At 38.9% G+C, this 19,720-nt stretch overlaps 1 protein-coding gene across 2 annotated transcripts in view; it reads left to right on the top strand.

The window, feature by feature from the left end:
* Positions 1 to 19,720, top strand: part of NELL1 (neural EGFL like 1) — a 1,021,410-nt gene that overhangs the window by 213,517 nt on the left and 788,173 nt on the right. For both annotated transcript variants that reach the window (XM_018043583.1, XM_018043582.1), the window contains exon 5: positions 3,119 to 3,215. In XM_018043583.1, coding sequence (XP_017899072.1) covers positions 3,119 to 3,215 — 97 coding nt within the window. The remainder of the gene's footprint in view (positions 1 to 3,118; positions 3,216 to 19,720) is intronic.

Genomic DNA, 19,720 nt, shown 5'->3' with positions numbered 1-19,720 from the left:
CATGTGAAATGCCAGGCTGGATGAAGCGCAAGCTGGAAACAAGATTGCTGGGAGAAATATCAATAACCTCAGATATGCAGATGACACCACCCTTATGGTAGAAAGTGAAGAGGAACTGAAGAGCCTCTTGATGAAAGTGAAATAGGAGAGTGAAAAAGCTGGCTTAAAACTCAGCATTCAAAAAACTAAGATCATGGCATCCAGTCCCATCACTTCATGGCAGATAGATGGGGAAACAATGGAAAAAGTAACAGATTTTATTTTCTTGGACTCCAAAATCACTGCAAATGATGACTGTAGTCATGAAATTAAAAGACACTTGCTCCTTGAAGAAGAGTGATGGCCAACCTAGATAGCATATTAAAAAGCAGAGACTTTACTTTGCTGACAAAGGTCCATCTAGTTAATGCTGTGGCTTTTCCAGTAGTCATGTATGGATGTGAGAGTTAGACTATAAAGAAAGCTGAGTGTGGAAAAATTGATGCTTTTGAATTGTGGTGTTGGAGAAGACACTTGAGAGCCCTTGAACTGCAAGGAGATCCAACCAGTCCATTCTGAAGGAGATCAGCCCTGGGATTTCTTTGGAAGGAATGATGCTAAAGCTGAAGCTCCGGTACTTTAGCCACCTCATGAGAAGAGTTCACTCTTTGGATGGTTATGGCATCACTGACTCAATGGACATGAGTTTGAGCAAGCTCTAGGAGTGGGTGATGGACAGGAAGGCATGGTATGCTGCAGTCCATGCGGCTGCAAAGAGTCGGGCATAACTGAGAGACTCAACTGAACTGAAGATACCCTTTGTGTGGGTTTTTATGTCAATTTAATATAGTTTTTAAGCTCTCTCATTTGCTAGGCCTGTATGCAATCTGTGGACTGTGACTGCTGCTTAGAGCTCTTTGATCCAAATGAATAGGTGGGGCTTCCAGGAAGGCAGCAGTGCAGACTTCCCTTGGCATGAATAGCAGATCCTGACAGGACTGTAGGACACGGATGTCAGCTTGCCCCTTTGGCTCATGTGCCTTGGGTTGCCACCTAATTATGATAGTGGCCTCAAATGTTTGCTTCTTCAAGGGTTTCTTCCAGGGAACTACTATGTCTGTGGAAGAGAGAGCAGGAGAGGGAATTGATCTTTCTGATTTTTCCTTCTTAAATGCACTTAGTAAACATTAGATAAAGCCCCTTCCTTTACTCCTTTGAGCTTACCTTCTAGCATTTTGAAAACCAAAAAGAAGGCATTTGGATGGAAAACTATTCTCACTAGGACAGATGCAGATGTTTAAAATGAAGGTTAAGATAAATAGGTTGACAACACTTTTAACTGTTTAGTGAAACCACCTCATGGAAAATTATGCTCTGCTTCTTCACCTAAACATAGCAATTTTCATTTCTCTCTGGCCTCCTCTGAAACTCACCAACATTGAATATAATTTTTGCATCATTATCTCCATAGTGCATAAATAATCTTGCATTCCCCTTTCCTCTGGTGAAAATTATTTTGTGTATACTTCCCCATATTTCATAACCTGCCTATTTATCACTGTTAATGACTGTAGTAAATTCTATCAAGCTGATCTACTTGATAATGTATATGTTTCTCTGTTGTTGTAAATTTGGCTTGTTTCTAGTTTTTCACTAATATTAGGAAAGAAAACTTTTTAAAGGAAGTATATAGCATCTTGTATTAAGGTAGTTTTGACACATTGCTTCATCTCAAATGGTTCCTTCTAACAGAAAAAGAAAGGATGCTTTGTTGTGGAGAAAACACACTATCTTTTTTAGGGAAACTTATTTACCTTGCTTATGTTTTGAGCCTCCATTTATAACAGAAAGATAACTAGTACAGAAGGACCTGATATATTTAGAGCTTTGTCAATTGGATACCTTGCATATATTGTTGGGGAACAGGAGAGTAATGGATGATGTGGCTAAGACATAAGCCTAAGGCTGCAATGTGATAGATCCCAGCTGCATCAGCCTTGCAATAATTCACTGGCCTTGATGTAACTGGACAGTCCTCCAGTTCTTCTGTACTCTACAACTGAAAGCTGCTGGAGAAATTCAGAACCCTCTGGCAAGAGGCAGTCCCTAAGTCTCAACACACTCAGCCTCTTCTGAGCATCTATGGAGACAGGTTCAAGTCTTAGTTGAGCTCTCCCTTTCCCTTCTCAATACTCAGGTGCTGGAAGGTACTTGCCAGAGGTGAGGTGGAGGCCTTTGCTCAGCTGGTGTTTGCAGGGATTGTTTCTAAAGAGAGCAATATTTCAGGATTTGTTATTGACTAACATGGAGCTTGGGAGGGCAGAGTAACTGAGACAGTTTGCTTTTCAGCAGGTTTTCTCAGTGCCTGCAAAGATCCCGGGATGGTTGTTTTCTCTGTATTAGTTCCGTGTCTTCATGTATCACACGAAGATTCTTCTTGTGTGGAATTCTTTCTTTTACTCTATGAGGACAGGACTTTGTATGTCTGGTTTCTTGCTCTATCTTCTGTTGCCTTAAAAGGAGCTTGAAGCATAAACAAATGCTCAATAAATATTTGTTCATTGGATGATTATTTTATTTACTTGATTTTGTACAGGAAGCTCATTATCATGTGGGCAGCTGCTCCTCAGTTGTTTAGATGGGGTCTGGGAGATTACTGTAGAAATAAGTAGCAACTGGATAAAGCTGTCAGAGAGTCGTAGAGCACAGAGGAGGGTGCATGGGCTTCACAGCCAGGCCAGATAGATTCTCATCCCAACTTTTCTCTTCTCTGGCTGTCTTGGTTGGCTTCTTTATGGTCTCTGAACCTCAACATTCTCGCCTGAACAATGGGTAAAACCACTTTACTCAGAGGTTATATAAAATTGATTACTCAGAGTAGATATGCAAAAATGTTACCTTCTTTCTTCTTTCTCTGCAAAAAGAGCCAAGATAGAAAGCTGGGAGGGCCCCAGATAATGTTTCCAAGTGTTGTCAGGAACAGATCTCTGATTCTGTTACCTGTCATCTAAAATGTACCCTATATTGCCTCCATCTCTATACCAGCAGCAAATGCCTTGAGTACTTCCAACAATATCTATGTACCTTTGGGTTCTGCTTTGAACCTCTTTATTAGTAACTGTGTTCTTTGCTCCTACAGGATTTATGAACGTGTGATAGACCCTCCTGAGACCAACCTTCCCCCTGGAAGCAATTTGTGGCTTGGTCAGCGCAACCAAAAGCATGGTTTATTCAAAGTAAGCACTACCTTCTACTTTTTGCAACGTGCTATTCTATGTGCTTGATGTGAACGTATGCACTTAATTGTCACAGCGATTCTATGATGTGGGTGTTTTGAGATTAGACAGAGACTTCAATGACTTGCCTGAGGTCACACACTTCACTCTACTGTCAACTATGGATGAATCAGAATTTAAGTAAGTGAAGTCGCTCAGTCGTGTCCGACTCTTTGCGACCCCATGGACTGTAGCTTACTAGGCTCCTCTGTCCATGGGATTTTCCAGGCAATAGTACTGGAGTGGATTGCTCTTTCCTTCTCCAGCAGATCTTCCCAACCCAGGGATCGAACCCGGGTCTCCGGCATTGTAGACAGACACTTTACCATCTGAGCCACCAGGGAAGTCCTCCAGAATGTAAATAATCCTCAAACTGTTTCTTATTGCTCTACTTCTGGAAGATTTAAGGTGATCTTCAAGTTCCTTTTCATTCTCAGAATCTATATTAATTCAGTTTTGGGGTAGATGTCTAGTTTAGATAAATAATAAGAAATGGCTCAACTTCCATCAGTTTTGGTTTTCCTGTCTATAAAGAGTATAATACAATAACTGCATTATTGTGCTTCATAGAAGCATCAGGACTCAGTGATAAAGTGAATAGAAAAAGTTAAAAAACATCATGAAATTTTAAGATAGTCTTGTACTTCAATAGAATGGCAGAATTTTGCTTCTGGCCATATGGTAGACTAGATATTTGTGAAATCCTTTTGCTTCAAAATGCCTATAAATGTTGGATAAAATAGAACAAAAATCTTTTAAGATTTGTCATTGCACTTACAAGAAGGGAGATCCTTAGAGGCTAAATATACGGAGGGAAGTGAAAACCAAAGGGATGTCTGCCAATACCAAAGAGTTAGGTATTTAAATTTATTCCTTTTTTCTGGTAATCTACTTATCTATTCCAACTTAATTGAGATGTCAATGACATACAACATTATGTATAAGGTGTACTTCAGTTTGACACATGTAATATATTGCAAAATGATTTCCACCATAATGTGGTCTAACACTTCCATCACATTACATAATTACCATTTCTTTTTTCATGGTGAGAACATTTAAGATTACTCTCAGCAGCTTTCACGTTTATAGTACAGCATCATTTGCTGTGATCACTATGCTGTATTATAAGTGGAAGGTATCCTTTGACCAATACCTGCCCATTCTCCCCACTTCCCCTAAACCCTGGCAACTATCATTCTACTCTCTGTGTCTGTGAATCAGGTTTTTAGAGTCCACATATAAGTGATATCATGCATTACTTGTATTTCTGTATCTGAACTGTTTCACTTTGCATAATGCCCTCAAGGTCCATCCATGTTGTTGCAAATGGCAGGATATTTTTTCTCATGATTGAATAATATTCTACTCTGTATGTGTACACATACATATACATACCATATCTTCTTAAAATTTTTTGTTGGGGGTATAAATGTATGTTTTCCTTGGAGAAATGTCTATTGAGTTCCTCTGCCCATTTTAAAGTCAGACTTTCTCTTGCTATTGCATTGTATGAGTTCTTTGTATATTTCAGATACTAACCACTTATCAGCTTTGTGATTTGCAATTATCAGTTGTCTGTATATGCAAGGATTGACTTTTGGGTTCCCAATTCTGTTTCATTGGATTATGTGTCTATTTTTGGCTAGTATCGTATTTTGATTACTATAGCTTTGTAGTACAAGTTGAAATCAGAAAGTATGGTGCCTCCAACTTTGTTCTTCTTTCTCAGGATTACCTTGGCTATTTGGGGTCTTACAATGCCTATTTGGCTTTGATAAATTTGGGGATTTTTTTTTTCAGTATCTGTGAAAAATGCCTTTTGGATTTACATAGGGATTCCATTGACTCTACAGATGACTTTGGGTAGTGAGGGATTTTAACAGTAGTAATTATTCTGATCCATGAATATGAGATACGTTTCCATGCATGTGTGTCTTTTTCAGGTTTTTAGTCAGTCTTGCAGTTTTCAGTGTACAGATCTTTCATATCCTTAAATTTATTCCTAAGTATTTTTATTAGTTTTGATGCTATTGTTAGTGAGGTGGTTTTATTTCTTTTTTGGGTATTTTGTTGTCAGTGTATAGAAATGCAGCTGATTTTTGTGTTTTGATTATGTTCCCTACAGTTTTACAGACTTTCATTGATCTGTTCTAAAAGTTTTTTGGTGGAGTTTTGGAGTTTTCTGTGTATAAGATCATATCTACAGTCAGTTACATTTTACTTCTTCATTTCCAATTTGGAAACCTTTTGTTCCCCTTTTTTTGCCTGATTGCTTTATATAGGGCTTCAAGTACTATGTTGAATAGGAATGGTGAGAATGGACACCCAGTATTTATTCCTGATCTTTGAATAAGAGTGTTCACTCACTGACTGTTGAGTATGATGTTGACTATGGCCTTTATTACATTGGACTATGTTCTTTCTGTGCCCAATTTGGGTGTTTCTATCATGGAAGGATATTGCATTTTGTCAGATGCTTTTTGTACATCTATTGATAGGATCATATGCTTTTTGTCTTTCATTCTGTTAATGTGGTTCAGTTCAATTAATGTGGTATATCACAATTATTGATTTGCATGACTTGAAGCATCCTTGCATCCCAGGGACAAATCTCACTTGATCTTGGTACATGTTCTTTTAATGTACTCTTAAATTTGATTTGCTAGTATTTTAAGAATTTTGGCATCTATGTTTTTATTTTTTTTTCCAATCTAGTCTTTTTAAAAAATTAATTAATTTATTTAATTGGAGGCTAGTTACTTTACAATATTGTAGTAGTTTTTGCCATACATTGACATGAGTCAGCCATGGGTGTACATGTGTCCTCCATTCTGAACCCCCCTCCCATCTCCCTCCCCATCACATCCCTCAGGGGCATCTCAGTGCACTGGCCCTGAGTGCTCTGTCTCATACATTGAACCTGGATCTATTTCAATATATGGTAATATACATGTTTCAATGCTATTCTCTCAAATCATCCCACCTTCACCTTCTTCCACAGAGTCCAAAATCTGTTCTTTACATCTGTGTCTCTTTTGCTGTCTTTCATACAGGGTCATCATTACCATCTTTCTAAATCCATATATATGTGTTAATATACTGTATTGCTGTTTCTCTTTCTGACTTACTTCACTCTGTATATTAGGCTCCAGTTTCATCCACCTCATTAGAACTTATTCCAATGCATTCTTTTTAATAGCTCACTAATACTCCATTGTGTATATGTACCACAGCTTTCTTATCCATTCACCTGCTGATGGACATCTAGGTTGCTTCCATGTCCTAGCTATTGTAAACAGTGCTACAATGAACACTGGGGTACACATGTCTCTTTCAGTTCTTGTTTCCTCAGTGTGTATGCCCAGCAGTGGGATTGCTGGGTCATATGGCAGTTCTATTTCCAGTTTTTTAAGGAATCTCCCCACTGTTCTCCATAGTGGCTGGACTAGTTTGCATTCCCACCAACAGTTTAAGAGGTTTTCTCCACACCCTCTCCAGCATTTATTGTTTGTAGACTTTTTTGATAGCAGGCATTCTGACCAGCGTGAAATGGTACCTCATTGTGGTTTTAATTTGCATTTCTCTGATAATGAGTGATGTTGAGCACCTTTTCATGTGTTTGTTACCCATCTGTATGTCTTCTTTGGAGACATGTGTGTTTAATTCTTTGGCCCATTTCTTGACTGGGTCTTTTATTTTTCTGGAATTCAGCTGCATGAGCTGCTTGTATATTTTTGAGATTAATTCTTTGTCAGTTGCTTCATTTGCTATTGTTTTCTCCCATTCTGAAGGATGTCTTTTCACCTTGCTTATAGTTTCCTTCATTGTGCAGAAGCTTTTAAGGTTAATTATGTCCTATTTGTTTAGTTTTGCTTTTATTTCCATTATTCTGGGAGGTGGGTCATAGAGGCTCCTGCTGTGGTTTATGTCAGAGAGTGTTTTGCCTATGTTTTCCTCTAGGAGTTTTAAAGTTTCTGGTCTTACATTTAGATCTTTAATCCATTTTGAGTTTATTTTGTGTATGGTGTTAGAAAGTGTTCTAGTTTCATTCTTTTACAAGTGGTTGACCAGTTTTCCCAGCACCACTTGTTAAAGAGATCGTCTTTTCTCTATGGTATATTCTTGCCTCCTTTGTCAAAGATAAGGTGTCCATAGGTGCATGGATTTATCTCTGGACTTTCTATTTTGTTCCATTGATCTATATTTCTGTCTTTGTGCCAGTACCATACTGTCTTGATGACTGTAACTTTGTAGTATAGTGTGAAGTCAGGCAGGTTGATTCCTCCAGTTCCATTCTTCTTTCTCAAGATTGCTTTGGGTATTTGAGGTTTTTTGTATTTCCATACAAATTGTGAAATTATTTGTTGTGGTTTTGTGAAAAATATCATTGGTAGCTTGACAGGGATTGCATTGAACCTATAGATTGCTTTGGGTAGTATACTCATTTTCACTATATTGATTCTTCTGATCCATGAACATGGTATATTTCTCCATCTATTTGTGTCATCTTTGATTTCTTTCATCAGTGTTTTATAGTTTTCTATATATAGGTCTTTAGTTTCTTTAGGTAGATATATTCCTAAGTATTTTATTCTTTTTGTCACTATGGTGAATGGAATTGTTTCCTTGATTTCTCTGTTTTCTCATTGTTAGTGTATAGGAATGCAAGGGATTTCTGCATGTTAATTTTATATCCTACAACTTTACTATATTCATTGATTAGTTCCTGTGATTTTCTGGTGGTGTCTTTAGGGTTTTCTATGTAGAGGATCATGTCATCTGCAAACAGTGAGAGTTTTACTTCTTTTCCAATCTGGATTTCTTTTATTTCTTTTTCTTTTCTAATTGCTGTGTCTACAACTTCCAAAACTATGTTGAATAGTAGTGGTGAGAGTGGGCACCCTTGTCTCATTCAAGTGGGCACCCTTGGGGAAATTATTTCAGTTTTTCATCATTGAGGATAATGTTTGCTGTGGGTTTATCATATATAGCTTTTATTATCTTGAGGTATGTTCCTTGTATGCCTGCTTTCTGGAGGTTTTTTATCATAAATGGATGTTGAAATTTGATGTTGAATGTCAAAGGCTTTCTCTGTATCTATTGAGATAATCATATGGTTTTTATCTTTCAGTTTGTTAATGTGGTGTATCACATTGATTTATCTGTGAATATTGAAGAATCCTTGCATCCCTGGAATAAAACACACTTGGTCATGATGTATGATGTTTTAAATATGTTGTTGGATTCTGTTTGCTAGAATTTTGTTAAGGATTTTTGTTAAGGATGTTCATCAGTGCTATTAGCCTGTAGTTTTCTTTTTTTGTGGCATCTTTGTCTGGTTTTGGTGTTAGGGTGATGGTGACCTCATAGAATGAGTTTGGCTATTTACCTTCCTCTGCAATTTTCTGGAAGAGTTTGAGTAGGATAGGTGTTAGCTCTTCTCTAAATTTTTGATAGAATTCACCTGTGAAGCCATCTTCTCCTGGGCTTTTGTTTGTTGGAAGATTTCTGATTACAGTTTCAATTTCTGTGTTTGTGATAGGTCTGTTAAGATTTTTCTGTTTCTTCCTGGTTCAGTTTTGGAAGGTTGTACTTTTCTAAGAATTCGTCCATTTCTTCCAAGTTGCCCATTTTGTTGGCATATAGCTACTGATCGTAGTCTCTATGATCCTTTGTATTTCTGTGTTGCCTGTTGTGATTTCTCCATTTTCATTTTTAATTTTGTTGATTTGATTCTTCTCCCCTTTGTTTCTTGATGAGTCTGGCTAATGATTTGTCTATTTTATTTATCTTCTCAAAGAACTAGCTTTTAGCTTTGTTGATTTTGGCTATGGTCTCCTTTGTTTCTTTTTCATTTATTTCTGTCCTAATTTTTATAATTTCTTTCTTTTTGCTAATCCTGTGGTTTTTAATTTCTTCTTTTTCTAGTTGCTTTAGGTGTTAAGTTAGGTTATTTATTTAATTTTTCTCTTGTTTCTTTATGAACCTTTCCCTCAGCACTGCTTTTACTGAATTCCATAGATTTTGGGTTGTCATGTTTTCATTTTCATTCGTTTCTATGTATATTTTGATTTCTTTGTTGATTTCTTTTGTGATTTGTTGGTTATGCAGAAGCATGTGGTTTAGCTTCCATATGTTTGCATTTTTAATAGATTTTCCCCTGTAGTTGACATCTAATCTTACTGCATCGTGGTCAGAAAAGAGGCTTGAAATGATTTCAATTTTTTTTTTTTTTTTGGAATTTACAAAGGCTAGATTTATGGCCCAGGATATGATCTATCCTGGAGAATGTTCCGTGTGCACTTGAGAAAAAGGTGAAATTCATTTTTGGGGGGTGAATGGTCCTATAGATATCAGTTAGGTCTAACTGGTCCATTGTATCATATAAAGTTTGTGTTTCCTTGTTAATTTTCTGTTTAGTTGATTTATCCATAGATGTGAGTGGGGTATTAAAGTCTCCCACTATTATTGTGTTACTGTTAATTTCCCCTTTCATACTTGTTAGCATTTGCCTTACATATTGCAGTGCTCCTGTGTTGGGTGCATATATATTTATAATTGTTATATCTTCTTCTTGGATTGATCCTTTGATTATTATGTAGTGTCCTTCTTTGTCTCTTTCATGGCCTTTATTTCAAAGTCTATTTTACCTGATATGAGTATTGCTACTCCTGCTTTCTTTTGGTCTCTATTTGCATGGATATCTTTTCCAGCCCTTCACTTTCAGTCTGTATGTGTCCCTTGTTTTGAGGTGGGTCTCTTGTAGACAGCATATATAGGGGTCTTGTTTTTGTATCCATTGAGCCAGTCTTTGTCTTTGGGTTGGGGCACTCAGTCCATTTACATTTAGGGTAATTATTGATAAGTATGATCCTGTTGCCATTTACTTTGTTGTTTTGAGTTCAAGTTTATAAACCTTTTCAGTGTTTCCTGTCTAGAGAAGATCCTTTAGCACGTGCTGGAGAGCTGGTTTGGTGGTGCTGAATTCTCTCAGCTTTTGCTTGTCTGTAAAGCTTTTGATCCCCTTCATATTGGAATGAGACCCTTGCTGGGTATAGTAATCTGGGATGTAGATTTTTCTCTTTCATCACTTTAAGTATGTCTTGCCATTCCCTTCTGGCCTGAAGAGTTTCTATTGAAAGATCAGCTGTTATCCTTATGGGAATACCCTTGTATGTTATCTGTTGCTTTTCCCTTGCTGCTTTTAATATTGGTTCTTCGTGTTTGATCTTCATTAATTTGATTAATATGTGTCTTGGGGTGTTTTGCCTTCAGTTTATCCTGCTTGGGACTCTTGGGACTTCTTGGACTTGGGTGGTTATTTCCTTCCCCATTTTAGGGAAGTTTTCAACTATTATCTCCTCAAGTATTTTCTCATGACCTTTATTTTTGTCTTCTTCTTCTGGGACACCTATGATTCGAATGTTGGTGCATTTAACATTGTCCCAGAGGTCTCTGAGATTGTCCTAATTTCTTTTCATTCTTTTTTCCACTCTGCTTCATTTATTTCCACCATTTCTATTTAAATTTTCTACCTCACTTATCCTATCTTCTACCTCAGTTATTCTACTGTTGGTTCCCTCCAGAGTGCTTTTGATCTCAGTTATTGCATTATTCATTACTGATTGACTCTTTCTAAATTCTTCAAGATCCTTGTTAAACATTTCTTGCATCTTCTCAATCCTTGTCTGTAATCTATTTATCTGTAACTCCACTTTGTTTCCAAGATTTTGGATCATTTTCACTATCATTATTTGGAATTCTTTTCAGGTAGACTCCCTATCTCCTCCTTTTTTGTTTGGTTTGGTGGGCATTTATCATGTTCCAAATATTTCCAAATATTAGGAAATATTGATGGTAGAGTTCCAAAGAATAGCGAGAAGAGATAAGAAAGCCTTCTTCAGCGATCACTGCAAAGAAATAGAGGAAAACAACAGAAAGGGAAAGACGAGAGATCTCTTCAAGAAAATTAGAGATACTGAGGGAACATTTCATGCAAAGATGGGCTCAGTAAAGGAGAGAAAAGGTATGGACCTAACAGAAGCAGAAGATATTAAGAGGTGGCAGGAATACACAGAAGAACTATACAAAAAAGATCTTCACGACCCAGATAATCATGATGGTGTGATCACTCACCTAGAATCAGACATCCTGGAATGTGAAGCCAAGTGGGCCTTAGAAAGCATCACTACGAACAAAGCTAGTGGAGGTGATGGAATTCCAGTTGAGCTATTTCAAATCTTGAAAGATGATGCTGTGGAAGTACTGCAGTCAATATGTCAGCAAATTTGGAAAACTCAGCAATGGCCACAGGTCTGGAAAAGGTCAGTTTTCATTCCAATCCCAAAGAAAGGCAATGCCAAAGAATGCTCAGACTACTGCACAATTGCACTCATCTCACACGCTAGTAAAGTAATGCTCAAATTTTTGCAAGCCAGGCTTCAGCAATACATGAGTCGTGAACTTCCAGATGTTCAAGCTGGTTTTAGAAGAGGCAGAGGAACCAGAGATCAAATTGCCAACATCCACTGGATCATGGAAAAAGCAAGAGAGTTCCAGAAAAACATCTATTTCTGCTTTATTGACTATGCCAAAGCCTTTGACTGTGTGGATCACAATAAACTGTGGAAAATTCTGAACAAGATGGGCATACCTGAACCCCTGACCTGCCTCTTGAGAAATCTGTATGCAGATCAGGAAGCAACAGGCCATGGAACAACAGACTGGTTCCAAATAGGAAAAGGAGTACGTCAAGGCTGTATATTGTCACCCTGCTTATTTAACTTCTGGGCAGAATACATCATGAGAAACGCTGGACTGGAAGAAGCACAAGCTGGAATCAAGATTTCTGGGAGAAATATCAGTAACCTCAGATATGCAGATGATACTACCTTTTATGGCAGAAAGTGAAGAAGAACTAAAAAGCCTCTTGATGAATGTGAAAGAGGAGAGTGGAAAAGTTGGCTTAAAGCTCAACATTCAGAAAACGAAGATCATGGCATCTGGTCCAATCACTTCATGGGAAATAGATGGGGAAAGAGTGGAAACAGTGTCAGACTTTATTTTCTTAGGCTCCAAAATCACTGCAGATGGTGTTTGCATCCATGAAATTAAAAGATGCTTACTCCTTGGAAGGAAAGTTATGACCAACCTAGACAGCATTTTCAAAAGCAGAGACATTACTTTGCCAACAAAGGTGTGTCTAGTCAAGGCTATAGTTTTTCCAGTAGTTATGTATAGATGTGAGAGTTGAACTGTGAAGAAAGCTGAGCCCTGAAGAATTGATGCTTTTGAACTGTGGTATTGGAGAAGACTCTTGAGGGTCCCTTGGACTGCAAGGAGATCCAACCAGTCCATCCTAAAGGAGATCAGTCCTGCGTGTTCATTGGAAGGACTGACGTTGAAGCTGAAACTCCAGTACTTTGGCCACATCATGAAAAGAGTTGACTCGTTGGAAAAGACTCTGATGCTGGGAGGGATTGGGGGCAGGAGGAGTAGGGGATGACAAAGGATGAGATGGCTGGATGGCATCACCGACTCAATGGACGTGAGTCTGAGTGAACTCCAGGAGTTGGTGATGGACAGGGAGGCCTGGCATGCTGAGATACATGGGGTCGCAAATAGTTGAACATGACTGAGTGACTGAACTGAACTGAAAAGTTTGGACTCAGAGGGAGAGGGAGAGGGTGGGACGATTTGGGAGAATGGGAATTCTAACATGTATACTGTCATGTAAGAATTGAATCGCCAGTCCATGTCTGACGTAGGGTGCAGCTTGCTTGGGGCAGGTGCATGGGGATGACCCAGAGAGATGTTGTGGGGAGGGAGGTGGGAGGGGGGTTCATGTTTGGGAACGCATGTAAGAATTTAAGATTTTAAAATTAAAAAAAAAAAAAATAAATTAATTAATTAATTAAAAAAAAAAATAAAAAAAAAAAAAAAAAAATGAAAATTAAAGGAGTAATAAAGAACTTAAAAACAAAAAAATAATAGTGAAAATATATCTAGGAATTTCTCTGGAGCTGTTGAGGGCAGTGTGGAGTCAGTTCAGTTTCAGATAGTTCCTTGTCCCAGCTTATCCTCCTCGTCAAGGTCTGTAGGCCCCTTCCAGTGCTTAGTCAGTGTTTACTTAGGGTTTTAATCTGTTGCACCTGTCACTTCCAGAGTGGCTCCCTCTTCTGTGTTTACTTTGGCTTCCCCTGTTCGCTAGTCTCTTCAGTGTCTAATTTTCGCCCTGACACATTGGGGTGAAGGTGGTCACTTATTCAGGCTCGCTTGTTCAACTGTGCTGTGGGGAGGGAGAAACAGTGCAAACAATTGTCACTGGCGTGTGTGGGGAATGCTCGCAGTGTCTGGACCACACTGGGTTTGCCCCAGTTCACAGCGTGTGTGCTTTCCTGGGCTACACTGCTCAGGCTCCAGGTTGCTCTGAAGGGGAACTGTCCAAAGCAGGCCCTGGGTTGTGTGCACTTTCTAGGTCTAAGCTGCTCAGGTTCAGGTTCTTGGGTACTCCACAAAGCACAGACTCAGTTGGGCCTGTGTTTTGTACCCTTCCCCGGTCTGAGGAGCTCAGGCGACCAGGTACTTGGTGAGCGCACTGTCCCAGGTGTACGGTGCATCTTATCACCCCTGTTCCCAGCTGCTCAGTTTCCTGGGTGCACAGCAAGAGTGCTGTCTTAGGTGTGCCGTGTGTCTCCTCTGGGGGGCTGATCTCAGGCTGCGACCATCCTGGCAGAGATCAACCGTCCAGGATCCCAGAAGACTTCGTTAACAACTGGGAGCCTGCTCCCAGTTTGGTGGAGGATGCCATCTCTGGGGCTGAGGTTGCCTCTAGCCTTCTGGTCCTGGATGTTGCCTGCAGGCGGATGGGCCAGTCCACAGCTGGCTAGCTCTCCTTTGGTATTTGCTCAATCCTTTGTTCCTTGAGCCGGCCAGGCTCCGCCTTGGGTTAGAACATTTTGCAGAAAAGTTCTCTCTCTGTTTTATTTTTTTCCTCTCTCAGGCTGTCCCACAGTTTGGGTTGCTATCTCACCTTAGCTCCTTCAGATAGTCCTCAGGGCATTCAGGCCAGGTCCTTACCCTAAGCATGCAACCCGCACTTCCCCCGCTCGCTGGTGGCAGATGCCAGTGTCTGGAGTATTTCTCTGTTGGGAATTTTGGTCAAGGCACATATTCTGTGGGTTTTGTTTTTTGTTATTTTTTTCCCTCTCAGTTATGTTGCCCTTTGAGATTCCAAAACTCCCCACAGACCCATTGGGGAAAGGGTTTCCTGTTGTTTGGAAACTTCTCCTCCTTCACGACTCCCTCCCAGGATAGGTCTCTGTCCCTAGCTCTCTTGTCTCTCTTTTTTTATTTTATTTTATTAATTTTTATTTTTACTTTATTTTACTATACAATACTGTATTGGTTTTGCCATACATTGACTTGAATCCACCACAGGTGTACATGCGATCCCAAACATGAACCCCCCTCCCACCTCCCTCCCTGCAACATCCCTCTGGGTCATCCCCATGCACCAGCCCCAAGCATGCTGTATCCTGCATCGGACATAGACTGGTGATTCGATTCTTACATGATAGTATACATGTTTCAAAGCCATTCTCCCAAATCATCCCACCCTCTCCCTCTCCCTCTGAGTCCAAAAGTCCACTATACACATCTGTGTCTTTTTTGCTGTCTTGCATACAGGGTCATCATTGCCATTTTTCTAAATTCCATATATATGTGTTAGTATACTGTATTGGTGTTTTTCTTTCTGGCTTACTTCACTCTGTATAATCGGCTCCAGTTTCATCCATCTCAACAGAACTGATTCAAATGTATTCTTTTTTACGGCTGAGTAATACTCCATTGTGTATATGTACCACAGCTTTCTTATCCATTCATCTGCTGATGGACATCTAGGTTGCTTCCATGTCCTGGCTATTATGAACAGTGCTGCGATGAACATTGGGGTACATGTGTCTCTTTCAACTCTGGTTTCCTCGATGTGTATGCCCAGCAGTGGGATTGCTGGGTCATAAGGCAGTCCTATTTGCAATTTTTAAAGGAATCTCCATACTGTTTTCCATAGTGGCTGTACTAGTTTGCATTCCCACCAACAGTGTAGGAGGGTTCCCTTTTCTCCACACCCTCTCCAGCATTTATTGCTTGCAGATTTTTGGATTGCAGCCATTCTGACTGCTGTGAAGTGGTACCTCATTGTGGTTTTGATTTGCATTTCTCTAGTAATGAGTGATGTTGAGCATCTTTTCATGTGTGTGTTAGCCATCCGTATGTCTTCTTTGGAGAAATGTCTATTTAGTTCTTTGGCCCATTTTTTGATTGGGTCGTTTATTTTTCTGGACTTGAGCTGCATAAGTTGCTTGTATATTTTTGAGATTAGTTGTTTGTCAGTTGTTTCATTTGCTATTATTTTCTCCCATTCCGAAGGCTGTCTTTTTACCTTGCTTATATTTTCCTTTGTTGTACAGAAGCTTTTAATTTTAATTAGATCCCATTTGTTTATTTTTGCTTTTATTTCCAGAATTCTAGGAGGTGGATCACAGACCTGCTGTCTGTCTTTTTGTCTTTTATATTTTGTCCTACCTCCTATCGAAGGAATGGGCTGCCTTTCTGGGTGCCTGGTGTCCTCCGCTACCATTCAGAAGTTGTGTTTTAGAAGTTGCTCAACATTCAGCTGAGCTTTTGATGATTTTGTGGGGGAGAAAGTGGTCTCCCTGTCCTATTCCTCTACCATCTCAGGACCATGCCCCTAGCATCTATGTTTATCAAGGATATTGGTGTATAGATTTCTTTTTCTGTAGTGTTCTTTTCTGGCTTTGGTATCAGGGTAATACTAACCTTGAAAAATAAGTATAAGCATGTTTCTGCCTCTAACTTTTCTTGAAAATTTGAGAAGGACTGGTATTAATGCTTCTTTAAATGTTTGGTAGACCAGTGAAACCATTTGACCATGGGCTTTTTTTCCTTTTCCTTTTTTGAAAATTGTCGTATAATTCATATAAAATAAATTTCCCTTTAAATTTATGGTTCTCTGAGTTTTAGGAATTTTATACAGTCATGTATACCATCATAATCAAGATAAAGGATTGTTGATAACCTCCAGAAATTCCATTGTACTGCACTTTGTTCAAGTCTTCTCTTTATCCTAAATCTCTAGGAATCAATGATTTGTTGCCTTCTCCTAGAATTTTGCCCTTCCCAGAATGTGTTATAAATGGAATCATTTATATGTGTATGTATATATGTTGAGATTCACTCATGCTATTTTGTGTATCAAGATTCATTCTTTTCTATTGCTGAGTTGCATTCCAATTCTATTGTATGCATGTACTATAATTTGTCAGTTCATGAGAATTTAGGTTGTTCTGAGTATTTATGAATAAAGCTACTAAAACGTTTGCATACAGGCTATTTATGAAAGAAAAGTTTTCATTTTCATTTGGGTAAATATGTTGGAGTGGGATTTCTAGCCTATATCTTAAGGGTAGGGCTTCCCTGGTGGCTTAGTGGTAAAGAATCTGCCTGCCAATGCAAGAGATGCAGGTTTGATCCCTGGGTTAGGAAGATCCCCTGGAGAAGGAAATGGCAACCCACTCCAGTATTCTTGCCTGGGAAATCCATGGACAAAGGAGCCTGGTGGACTACAGTCCATGGGGCTGAGAAGAATCAGACATGACTTAGGTACTAAATAGCAACAACAATATTAAATGTATGTTTAACATCATCAAAAAATGCCAATTTACTTTTCAAAATGGCTATATTATTTTAAACTCTCATTAGCAATATATAAGAGTTCCATTTAGAGTCTTAAATTTCAACATTCTGTGTGGGATATGGAGAATGGCTTGGATTCTATGCAAGATTAAAAATTAGGACAGAAACTTGTAAAATAAAGCCATGATACTGACGACTACCCCTTCAGTGAAAGGATAGGCAGAAGTAGTCTACTAACTGTTGTTTCTTAATTTGCATACAGATTTCTCAGGAGACAGGTCAGGTGGTCTGGTATTCCCATCTCTTTAAGAATTGTCCACAGTTTGTTGTGATCCACACAGTCAAAGGCTTTGGCATAGTGAATAAAGCAGAAGTAGATATTTTTCTTGAATTGTCTTGCTTTTTCTATGATACAGCAAATGTTGGCAATTTGGTCTCCGGTTCCTCTGCCTTTTTAAAATCCAGTTTGTACATCTGGAAGTCCTCAGTTCATGTACTGTTGAAGCCTAGCTTGAAGGATTTTGAGCATTACCTCGCTATAACATGTGAAATGAGTGTGATTGTACGGTAGTTTGAACATTCTTTGGCATTGCCGTTCTTTGGGATTGGTATGAAAACTGACCTTTTCCAATCCTGTGGCCATTGCTGAGTTTTCCAAATTTGCTGTCATATTGAGTACAGCATTTTAAAACAGCATCATTCTTTAGGATTTAAAATAGGCCAGCTCGAGTTCCATCCCCTCGACTAGCTTTGTTCATAGTAATGAGTTCCTTGATGGCTCAGTGGGTAAAGAATCTGCCTGCAGTGCAGGAGACACAGAAGACACAGGTTCAATCCCTGGGTCAAAAAGATCCCCTGGAGAGGGAAATGGTAACCCAATCCACTGTTTCTTGCCTGAAAAATCCCATGGACATAGGAGCCTGGCAGTCTACAGTCCAAAGGGTCACAAAGAGTTGGGCTTGACTGAGCAGCTAAGCACACACAATGCTTCCTAGACCCACTTGAATTTGCATTCCAGGATGTCTGCCCCGAGGTGAGTGACCACACCATCATGGTGATTAAGAACTTTTTTGTATACTTTTAGTATAGTCTTGGCACTGCTTCTTAGTCACTTGTGCTTCTGTTCTGTCCTGGCAGTTTCTGTCCTTTATTGTGCCCATCTTTGCATGAAATGTTCCTTTGGTATCTCCAATTTTCTTGACAAGATCTCTAGTCTTTCTCATTCTGTCATCTTCCTCTCTCTATGCATGATTCATCATACTTCTAATAGTGCCATAACTCTTTCCTCCCATTATCTTTTGGAGTTTTCAAGTATTTATGAAAGTATATATACACATATACACACTAGACACTTCCTCTTTGGACGAAAAGCTATGACAAATCTAGACAATGTATTAAAAAGCAGAGGCATTACTTTGCCAACAAAGGTCTGTCTTAGTCAAAGTTATGGTTTTTCCAGTAGTCATGTATGAATGTGATCGTTGGACCATCAGGAAGGTTGAGCACTAAAGAATTGCTGCTTTTGAATTGTTCTGGAGAAGACTCGTGAGAGTCCCCTGTACTGAAAGTAGATCAAACCAGTCAATCCTAAAGGAAATCAACCCTGAATATTCACTGGAAGAACTGATGCTGAAGCTCCAATCCTTTGGCCACCTGTTGAGACTAGATTATTCACTGGAAAAGACCCTGATAATGGGAAAGACTGAGGGCAGGAGGAGAAGGGACTATAAAAGATGAGATGTTAGATGACATCATGGACTCAATGGAGATGAGTTTGAGAAAGCTCCAGGAGATGGTGAAGGACAAGGAAGCCTGATGTTCTGTAGTTGATGGGATCACCAAGAATCAGAGAGAACTTAGCCACTGAACCTCAACAAAAGTGTGATGGTTAAAGGGTATTGCAAAGTTGATAAGACGTCAACTCTTGTTATAGAAAACTCAGTACAATCAAAGTGTAAGCTCTTGCTGTCTATAAAAGGTCGCTTGGAAAACCTAGGAGCTTAAACAAGTCATTTTATTCAGTTCATAATTCTTTGGGTTGATGGGATGATCTTCTAGTTTAGTCAGGGTATGCTGGTAATCTACTGAGTTTCTGATATGTCTGTGATCAATTGGTTGGTCAATAGATATCTTCTTCACAACTCTGGTGGTAGGCTGACTGTTGACTGGTGTACTGCTGTTCTCCCCCAGGTGGAGTCTACTCCAGCTTATTCACATGGAAATTTTAAAATTTCAAAGAGAATAGAGGAAACCTTAGAATTCTAGTGCATTTTAAGGCTCTGCTTGATCACATTTGCTAATAATTTATTGACCAAAGACAGTCATATGACCAAATCTAGTAGCAAGGGGTAAATAAATAGACTTCATCTCTTGAACTATTCTGCAATATAACATTGCAAGGATATGGATACAAGGAATGGAAGAATTTTGGATCATTTTGATAATCTGTTACACAAATGAGGATAGATAGAAAGCCAAATCTAGATGTATTGGCAGAATAGCAGAACACACAAGGACATAGAGAAGATCTTAATAATAGCTGGAGAAAAAAAGCTAACCTTTTTAGAAAAGAATAACTCAGGCTAAATATCTGGAAGTTTGAGCAAGAAGAAAATGGGAGAAGGTATAAAAACCAATGTAAATAACAAATGCACACAAAAAATACTATGAAAATAAAACCAATAGTAATGAATTATTAACAGTTTTGTGCCAATGAAATAGAAAACTAGAGAAAAACAAATAAT

This window comes from Capra hircus, chromosome 29 (genome assembly GCF_001704415.2).
Source record: "Capra hircus breed San Clemente chromosome 29, ASM170441v1, whole genome shotgun sequence".
Lineage (NCBI taxonomy): Eukaryota > Metazoa > Chordata > Mammalia > Artiodactyla > Bovidae > Capra > Capra hircus.
The sequence above is the reverse complement of the archived record's forward strand: the minus strand, read 5'-3'. Positions and strand labels throughout refer to the sequence as shown.